The sequence below is a fragment of the Thalassophryne amazonica genome, chromosome 13, assembly GCF_902500255.1.
Source record: "Thalassophryne amazonica chromosome 13, fThaAma1.1, whole genome shotgun sequence".
Classification (NCBI taxonomy): Eukaryota; Metazoa; Chordata; class Actinopteri; order Batrachoidiformes; family Batrachoididae; genus Thalassophryne; species Thalassophryne amazonica.
In genome coordinates, this window is record NC_047115.1 from 73019760 (window position 1) to 73030134 (window position 10375).

The 10375-nt window shown below is 39.8% G+C and overlaps 1 protein-coding gene across 1 annotated transcript; it reads right to left on the bottom strand.

Annotated features, from left to right (window-relative positions):
- Nucleotides 1-6099: 6099 nt before the first annotated feature.
- On the bottom strand, nucleotides 6100-10070 carry emx2 (empty spiracles homeobox 2). The gene is made up of 3 exons (XM_034185338.1): nucleotides 9357-10070; nucleotides 8259-8443; nucleotides 6100-7146 (listed from the first exon to the last, which is right to left on the bottom strand). The coding sequence occupies exons 1-3, from the start codon at nucleotides 9745-9747 to the stop codon at nucleotides 6979-6981; spliced, it is 744 nt and encodes a 247-aa protein (XP_034041229.1). The 5' UTR covers nucleotides 9748-10070; the 3' UTR covers nucleotides 6100-6978.
- Nucleotides 10071-10375: the final 305 nt, after the last annotated feature.

The window sequence follows — 10375 nt, forward strand, 5'->3', positions numbered from 1 at the left end:
TGGATTGGATTGGATTGAACAATTAAAAAACAGATCACAATAATGAAAAAAATGCCACATATAAAAGATGTGCTTTCAGTGAGGACAAGCGATGTCATCAAAGCATGAGTGATCCAAAACAGTATAGGCAAAACGTTACAATCATCCGACCTGACGTGTGCCACAATATTAGCTTTTGCATCAAGATATTTGACATTATATCTATATGGTTCATATTTTAAAATGTTGCTGTATTAATGTGCAAGCTTCAGCTCTCACACTGAACCATTCTTCATTTAGGTGTTTGGGCTGAAACATACAAAAATGTGGCCGCAATCCAGAACATTTCTTGCAACAAACCCACAGTTATTTCATACACACTGAATAACATTTTCCCACTAAGTAGTGTACAGAATCCAAAGATGCCCACTACCTACCCACATATGCACATGCACACAAGCAATAGACACATGTGCCACCCCCATTTAAAAATGGAAAAAAAAAATCAGACTGTAAATGTTAGTCATGTTAAAAAAAAAAAAAATCAGACTGTAAATGTTAGTCATGTTAAAAAAAAAAAAAAAAAAAAAAAACAAATTTCAAGCCCCGCTGGTTGGTGGTGGGAAGATGTGAAACCAGTGGCCAAAGAATTGGCATGGCTTCAACTGGATGCCACAAATAAGCACAGAGCTGGAGGAAGAGCTAACGAGAGCTGCGATTTGGCCTAAACGTCATGATTTACTGTGTCAAGTGAATGTTATCTGTTGTAAATTAGACTTCACAGAGAATAAAGTGTTCTGCTGACTGTCGTTCAGAAATAATAAGGCAGAAATGTTGTGAGGGGAGAAAATAAACTACACTATTCTGATCATTTTGATTTGTATCTTTTTAAAACTGGTTAAGTGTGAACGCTCACGTATCCTTCTTTTCTAGTTTAACAATTTTTTAAAAGCCTGTCTCTATATTAAATTTTGCTCATCTTAGTGTTGTGAGTAATTATTGGTGATTTTTAAATGTTTATATTATATCTATATTTTAATTATTTCTAAGAAAACGGTGGACTGAAACAAACCCTTTCAAAATAAAATATACTAATAATAATAATAATAATAGTAATAATAACAGTGATGATGTTGATGATAATGATGATCATTTTGGAATGGAGTAAAAACTGCCAAAATAGCAACATACTGTGAAATATTTCTTCAGCAACTGTTCAACATATAGTGTAGAAGAGTTTATCATGATTTTGCAAAAATAAAATAAAATAAATAAATCTTCAGTCTATATATTATTACTGTGCCACACAAAATTAGCAATCTGATAAGCGGAATATTTGTAGTAAAAAAAAAAAATCACAAAAAATGTCATCTAAGTCTGACTGCAGGTTGGTTTGTATTGCATTTGTTTTCCAACATCCTGTGAAATAATGTACTTTTAGCTTCTTCAAGACAGGATTTTTTTGTGTACAAAATTGTAAGGCCAAAAAAACACATGAAAAATGTAAATAAGCTAAGTTAAATTGAGATAAAATCAATAGGTACGGTGCAGCACACATTATTCAGCAGCACAGTCCGCTGTCCTACGAGTCCACCAGCAGTATTTTGCTCTGCTTCATTTTCCGCACACTAAGCAGCCATCAGGCTACACCAACAGAAACTTGATATTTCTTCTTGATTTTGGGTGAGATTTTTCTCCTGAGAGGGGGAGACACAGGGGATCTGAGACGGGTGCACAGTGGGGACAGCAGGACACAACAGGTGTCCATAATGTCTCCTCGAAACATCCTCCGAGACCAAACAACATCATGAAGCCTCCAGGTTTCACTGAAGAACATAAATTGAAATACTGAGTATGACGTGGCACCAGATTCTACACACATGCACCTTATGAAATCAGTCTGAGTGTCAGAGGTACCTGGTGGAGGTGGAGGTGGCTCCAGCTGCAGCAGATCCACCCACGTCAGGCGACTCTCAGGTCAACACGCACACAACAGTTCAGCAGGCACATGTGATATATTTATGGAGGCCATTGTTTGTTTTATTTAGGGAACGAATTGAGGATTTTCCAAAGTGCGGGGCCCCTGAGGTATTTTATCAGGTGTACAGTGGTCCATGTGTTACACATTAGAGCGCTGAGGGGAACGCTGCTCGCAGATACAACTTCTAAACCGTCTGGAGCTTCAGAGCAGCTCTTCACAGCTGCTCGAGATGTGGGAAACATTATATGCAAATGAATCAGCATCACATTACAGCCCAAATTCCCCTCTCATTATCGAAAATAACCCTCAGGAATTTGGGTCGATTGCATCAGGCCGAAGAATATTAATTGCATGTTCCCGCAGTGAAAATAGATGTTTGTGCTCAAGCCTGTTAAAATAAGAATAGGAATAAACACTCCGAGGATCTCCTGAACTGTGTCTGCAGGTTGAGCTCAGGCCTGCACCGGAGGTGTCCGTGGCCTCGCCGCAAGGCATGATGGGAGTAAGGTCAGGAAGGACAGAGAAGCCTGTCTGTGAATCTGACCGTGGATATTTCCTGTTGCCTTGTGTGATGCTTAATGGTCATATATGTGTGTGTGTGTGTGTGTGTGTGTGTGTGTGTGTGTGTGTGTGTGTGTGTGTGTGTGTGTGTGTGTGTGTGTGTGTGTGTGTGTGTGTGTGTGTGTGTGTGTGTGTGTGTGTGTGTGTGTGTGAGTGAGTGAGCGAGTGGATCGAGCAAGTTGTCAGCCACAGTAAGCTGCCATCAAAACGTTACTGACCAATTTGCATGACATATGATGGAATCATACCATCACCACCACCACCCCCCACACACACACACACACACAAAAATCTGTTAAATTTTAGAGTTGATTTGATATAAATGAAGGGGTGAATACAGAAACTACTCATTCACGTCATTTCGTGTTGGAAGACAAAGCATTTTTTTATTCCAACATTTTTCTGGAAATAATGAAAAATTCTAAATGAAGATGTACAATGTGGTGAATATATATATATATATATATATATATATATATATATATATATATATATATATATATATATATATATATATATATATATATATATAATGTTGACATTTTGTTTGCATCAGTATTAAAAAGCCTGCATTTTTAAGTTTGTACCCATTGACATACATAAAATGAACTAAATTATCTTAGTTTAGTCCATTCTTTTTAAATTAATTGTTGTCCCTGAGCGTGATGTTTGATGTGCGTGAACGCATCACGCTACCTTTAAGAGCACCGCGTCTTTTTGACTTCATTCTGTATTTAAACACCTTGTTTACTGCGAAGTCCAAATCGAAAATCAATAATCGATGATTTGGGGGGTCGACGGCGTGTTTAAAATGATGTCAGTCGTGTCCGTGAGGAGAGAAAATAAAGCTCCGACCGCAGACTGGAATCACGTGACCCCCTCCTCCCGTGTTATTAATAATAAAGAGAGAAACAGAATCCAGAGCAGCTGTTTAATTTATTATTGTGTAAGCTGTTTGAAGGCTGACTGTATTGTAATTGCTCATTAGTGTTGTGTATTTATGTGGGTGGGGGCGGGGCTCATTCTCTCGTTTCAAGGATCAATTTCAGAAGCAATTTGTGATACAGGACAGATCGGGTTTGTCCTCACGTGGTTTTAGGACGCGGCCCCTCTACAGGGGCAACCTCACACACATTTAATGTACCTGAAATGACGACACGTGACCCCCCCCCCCCCCCCCCAAAAAAAGGGATAGAGAGAAGTGAGCTCGATCAATTATTGACTTTCAGCACTAACGCGACACTTCACGCTGTCATCGGACATAATTAGAGCTGCTAATTGCAGATTAGAGCTTTTAGGTGGAGTCAGCTGATAGCAACAACGACTCTTTTCAACGATCGTCGTTTCACGTTTCACACGCCGCGAATATTTGGGGCTCAGACCGAGCACGAGGACCGAAACCGAGAGGTCCACGCGCACTGTGCTCGCGCCGTGACGATGAAGGTCGAAAATCGCGCGTGAAAGTGACGTGACGTCACAATTAAACTCATTACACGCGCCACTTACGTTCACCATAAACGTATTTGTTAAGGGTGTCATTTTATTATTAGTCGCATCTTAAAGTAGTGCGGATTTGGACACATGAGCAAATTACATGTTTAATTTTTTTAGGACATCAAAACAACATATAGAAAAATGACTTGTTTTAATTTTACTTTGAATTAGGATGGCAATCTTAAAGAGAAAACATCGCCATTCATTTTTCTTTCGGTTTCTTATTGATTTTCAATGAAACACCATTTTAATGTATAATCCTGAGGTGTTTGGAAACACCTGGCTGTAAAAGTGATGATTTCGTGGTTATATTAAAGACAAATTGTAATTATTCAGTCCAATCTTTTGATCTGCATTTTTATTTAATTTATACCACGTGGAGATTTGTTTTCAGTTTGACAGTTTTTTTAAAAAAAAAGCATAATTTAAAAAATAGGATCACGTTTTTATTTAGATTTATTGTGATAAAAAATTAAAATTTATAATTTCAGATTAAAGAGCATAACTTTAAAAATATAACAAGGTTGAATTTTTGGTACAATTTGGAGCTATAAAAAAATTCAACCTGTGAAATTTAAATAAAACGTCCATCTTTCTCATTTTCTTAAATTATCTTTTGCAATTCACGTTCAAATAAAAATATGAGAAATTATTCTCTCATGTAAAATAAATTGTGTGCATCTGGAATTCTGATTGGAGTGAATAAAATAATGCATTATTAATAAGAGACTTCTTTGCATGCACACAATGCGCATGCTTTTTCGGTAGTTGTAAATATTGTAATCCTAAAAATGCGTTGCAATAAAAGGTTTATACAACGAATTTAATTCCAATATGTGTTATGGTCATGAAGTGTTATAAAATTAAATATTTACCGATTTTCCAGATTTTTGTTTTTGTTGTTGTTTGTTTTTTTTTTTGTATTAAATGTAATAAACTAAAGCATACAGAAGTGAGCTTTTATTTTGGTAACGTGGTTTTAATATGTTGGTTCAAAATTCGTGTAAGCAAATTAATTAATTAATTAATTGATATTTCTGCTTTCAGCGTCCAAATTAAAATTAAAGTGTACAAATATAAACTGCCTAATGACGAGCCTGTCCTGTTTTTGTTTTTTTTTTTTGGGGGGGGGGGGGGGGTCGCGCCAAATTTGTTTGCGTCGGATCAAGGCTCACCGCCTCTGCTGCACTTTCTTTATCTTAATTCCAACTTGAAAAGATATAATTATCTAGTTTGAACAGGACTGCTATCAAATCCTTCTTTGTGGACCGGGTGGGGAAAAGCTCGAGTGGATTGCGGAGCTGTGAGCCGCTCGCTGTTGCCTCAGATAGGAGTAATGAAGTTGTGGAGTCCGGAGATACAAAGGGCATTAACCTCATTAGCATGAAACCTTTTCTTCCAAGTATTGTGGGAGCCTTTCACTCCTCTAATCCCTCCTATTTCAAAGCTGGGTTTGTAATAAAGCTTTTAGGCTATTTTTTTCTCTCCAAAGCTAATGGTATTCTCTAAAGATTTTTATTGCTGTTAGATTAAGAACGCCCCCTTTCACCCAAACGCACAAAAACCAGCTCGTTTTTAGTTTATAGGAAACAATTACTCCAATCAGACTTTAAATTAACGCTGTAATTCGCTTGGAAATAGAATTTGTATTATTTACTTGTCGTTTTCTGGTGTTTTATTTGTGCGTAAATATCAAATATCGATTTATTTATATATTTTTCAGCCTGTTCTAAATTCTGTGCGTGGTGGAACCGAAAAGATTTTAAACAAAGACCCTCATTTTGCGCCACATCGCGTGCTCTTCTTATCGCGTGGTGAGCGGTAGTCAGATTGTACTAAATTATGTCCAGCCGGGCCCCTTTGGATCTGTGGATTAAGAGATTAAAGTGGACCAGTGGGCACTGTGGCCCCTTTCCCCCCTCATATTACCCGCATGATAATTGCCCCCAAACTGATTTGCACTTTCACAAAAGCTTGCGAGGTCTTTGTGGCGAAGAAAATAAATAAATAAATAAATAAATAAACAAACAAAACATAATAATAAAAAAAAAATCCTACAATCAAATCATCCGCTGCTGCGCGCACATACTGATAAAACTTTATTGACAAAATATTGACAATTACATACTTCTTGGAAGTATACTTTGTGTTAAAATTGTAGCAAACTTAACACAAACACAAAAAGTATTTACACGGTGTAAAAGAGGGTTTAACAGAAACATGAATTCTGAGTATTTCTGTACATGGAATCCGCTCCGTGCTTGATTCTTGTCCTTCGTGGCAACTTTCACAGGAGGGTCAATAAATCCTGACAGAGGGGACACATTGGTAAAGCTTTAAAGGAATGTCCTGATACCCCCCTCTCTCTCTTTTTTTTTTTCCCAAATTGTTCTCTTTTCTTTAAAAACACTAGAACGCAGCAGCGCTACTTCATTTGTTTTTTGCTGTTTCTTTTTTTACAATCACTTTTACACGAGAATTAAAGACTGCACACTGTAAAAAGAAGCACGACATATTGAAAATAAAATTTCAAATTAATTTGTTTGTTTTTTTTAATTGTTTTTGTTGCTTTGTTTGAGGGGGAAAAAGTTAAAACAACTAAAATAAGTCTACCATGCAGGTTCAAGTTTTACAAAAGCAGTTCTTTGAGTTTTGGTATCTTCACTGGAGACGTTTCTTGAAAAATTAAAAATAAAAATCTGAAGTGCAAAGTGTCCGTTATGAATTGTAGTAATCAAAAAAAAAATGTTTGTGTGGGTTTGTGGTGGCGAATAGAAAGGGGTCAGGTAGGATTTCCGGGGTCCCGCGGAGCGACGGGCCCATGCGGTGACAGCAGGGCCACCACTCAGGTGTCTCTCACATCAGCTGCCGATCTCCCCAGATCTGAAATGTGGCATTGACTGTTTTTAACCATCTCACTGTCACTTTCTTTTCTCCTTTTTTTTTTTCTTTTTTTTAGTCTTTCAATCGTCCGAAGTGACATCGATTTCCTCCGGACTCGCCTGTTTCGTCGCCAGTCTCCACCGGTTTATGTGATGTGAACCTTTCTTCTTCTGTTGAGACTCCGAACCCTCCTCCTCCAGCTTCTGTCGTTTGAACTTCGTCCTCCGGTTCTGAAACCAGACTTTTACCTGAAAGGAACAAAACCCCGGATCAGTGTCACCAAATGAAGCGCGATTGGCCGCTGCGTAAAAGCACGCGTAAAATCGACTCCTTGTTTGGAAAAAGCGGAGCTGGGATACGGGCCGCGAGGGGAGGAAAGTAAAGAGCGACCTGCAGGTGCAGACCATAACAGAGAGATCACCTAAATAAATCCACTCCAGTTTGGGGACAATCACCTTTTACCTTCAATTATTCAAATCACAAACACAACATAATCTTCAAAATACACTCCAGTTTGTATTTAAAGATTATAAACGATCCTAATCGCGCACAATAAAGCCTCTAAATTATTTTAGAGCACCTCATCTCTATTATTTTTAAACTGTCACGTGCTATAGTACGTGAAATGTGCTGTGTAAAAATAAAAATAGAAAATTAAATAATGCTTGGGGGAGAAAAAAATCCTGAATTCAGGTTAGTGTTTTGTGCGCATTTTTAATTCCCCACAGTGTGAATTGAAAATTGACTGGCTGTGACGCACCGAATGTTTTTACGCGCCACTTGCGTTTTAAGGTCTAAATCGATAAACTGCGTGTCGCTCTTAAACGGTGACTACAGCGGTTTTATGGGTGGGTTAATTGGCGGAGGTGACGGTTCATTTCTCTCTTCAGCTCCTCCAAAGGGCCCCCGCGTCCAAAGGAGAGCGCGCGGACAAAAAAGCAGCGGCTCAACCAGCATCTTAAATATGGCAGGACGGGAATCCGCTGAACCCGCCTCAGCCTTTGTGTCGTCTGCACAAAAAACAAAAAAACAAACAAACAAACAAAAAAAACGGTTAACTGCTTAATTTGCCTTCCATTTTGAAAAGCAACATTCTCCCCCTAAAACAAAATCATCCAGCCCCTCCTGAAGCGAGGCCCGCGTGCGCTGTCGGTGCGTTATCGCCAGCATCCCTGAAAAGTAACGCTTCCGAATCTTATAGTCATCTGCATCCTAAAAGACCAGCCGTTGTTGGTGTTTTACCACAGGCCACCGTGACGCACGGGCGCGAGTTATTTGCGCCGCCACAGGTGAGGAAAATATTGAAGTGACACGCACACCTACAGCACAGCTGTGAAATAAAAATCAAATGTGCTCTTACCTGAGTTTCTGTGAGGCTAAGGCTGTGCGCGAGCTGCTTTCTTTCTGCTCCCACCACGTAATGGTTTTTCTCGAACGCGTGTTCGAGCCGCAGGAGTTGTGAAGGTGAAAAAGCTGTCCGAATTCTTTTGGGTTTTCTGGCCAGCGCATTGTGCAAAAGGAAGCTCTCTGGACTCGTTTCGTTACCTGAAAACGAGCAGAAAACGGGGAACTGTCATGAGTTTTATTATTATAATTATTACTATTATGATTATTGAATATTTACATTTGATCAGTATTAATGAAGCTAAAACAAAATGCTGAGGGAATCACTGACATCACTCATTCTGTTTGACGATTATGATCAATAAAGACTGATCGATCGAAAATGAATAGTTTTAATGTCTTTATATATAGTACAACCTCTGGCAGACTCACCCGCACCACGCGCAAAGTGACAAAATGAATCTCAAATTAAACCCCAAAAATTTAAAACACTTTTTTTTAATTTGACAAAACGAAAGCGACACAAACACACTAAAAGGGCAGCAAATTAAAACGTAAAAATATCTCTCCAAAATAGAGCTAACCTCTTCTAATGTAATAAAACTGTATAACCACGCGCAGAAATACCAGCTGCCCAAATAATAAAATTATTTAATTAGAGGCCGTACAAGCACAAATTAAATTACCGCACGTTTCACAACTGTCGCCCAAATTCTATTACATTTGAAGCCATTAAATTAAACAAGTAATAGGTGTTTTAAAACAAATTCAAAGAATCTCAACTTAAACGGAATAAAAACGAAATATTAATTTTGTTTTTACACATGAATGTGAAATAGAATCTAAATTTAACTCCCAGGGTAAACATTCCAACAATGCGTCTATTTTTAGGATTTAATATTCCACATAATCCAACGTAACAATTGCGTATTTATTCAACATTATTTTTCCTAAATAATATAACACAAGACTTTAAACGAAATATCGCCAAAAATTGCGCGAGGTAATGTGCTGCCCTTGTTTTTTTTTTTGTTTTTTTTTAAATAACACATATATTCTCTGTTTGGCGCGTCGTGTGCGTAAAAGTGAGCCCCAAAAAAGCGCACGGACTTACCTTGAAATCTGTGGCCCAAGTACCTATATCTGTGTAATAACCAGGGATAGAAGGTTGACGGGTCCCTTTGCTGGCTGGCGAACAGAGGGTGCGGACTGTGGGAGGATGAAAGTGGGTGAGCGGCCAGCGCGTGCGGCGGGGCCACGGGATGAACCGGGACGGCGGAGTTGGGCGGATGAGACACGGCCTCGGCGAACACCAAGTCCGGGTTCGAATAGACGCCCCTGCCGCCGGAGTGGAAGCCGTTCAGAAAAGGGTTCATCTGACCAGAGTTTGCATAGCTGAGAGCCGCCGGCCTGATGGGCTCCTCGGAGCGGGACGCCGGTAGCGGATTATCCTTCGCCACTAAAGATTCTATCGTAAAACACCTCTTGGGTGTAGGTTGAAACATGGTCTGATAGTCCAGATTCCCCAGTTTAAGTTAAAGTTGCAGCTCTCGCTTCGAAAATACTCCACACCCAAGAAACGGGGAAAAGTTTCTGCGCAGTAAATAAGTTGGAAGAAAAAAAAGGCGGCGGCGTCGAGAAGAGCCCGAATAGGGGGGGGGGGAAAGTGCTCCCAGACTAATCCATGGATGTGCCGCTTCTCCTCGCCGGCTTCGATTTGTTAGTTCATGAGCCTAATTAGCGCCGCAGCCCCACAAACAGCTCCCTCTGAAGGCTGCAGTCACATGGTGATTGGTCGCTGCTCGCCTTCAGCTGCGGACGAGAAGACGCTTAAAAAGTGCGTCAATGGGAAGCAGGGGCGCGGAGAGGCGGACTCCGGCGCGCAACACGGAACCGATTCGTCCACAGAGGAGTCCCTCTCTCCCGCGCGGGCGCGCACCACGCACGCACGCACACAACTGCAGGACTTTTAACAACACACTCGTGGAAAAAAAAAAAAAAAAAGGGCTCAACACAGCTCAGGCCCGTGACAGGCTCCCAGTGCGCGTGGTTTACCAACGGACAAAATAAAAACATCAACCGGCTCCTTCAAATTAAATCACACCCTCAGAGGCTTATTTCCGGATGTTAATG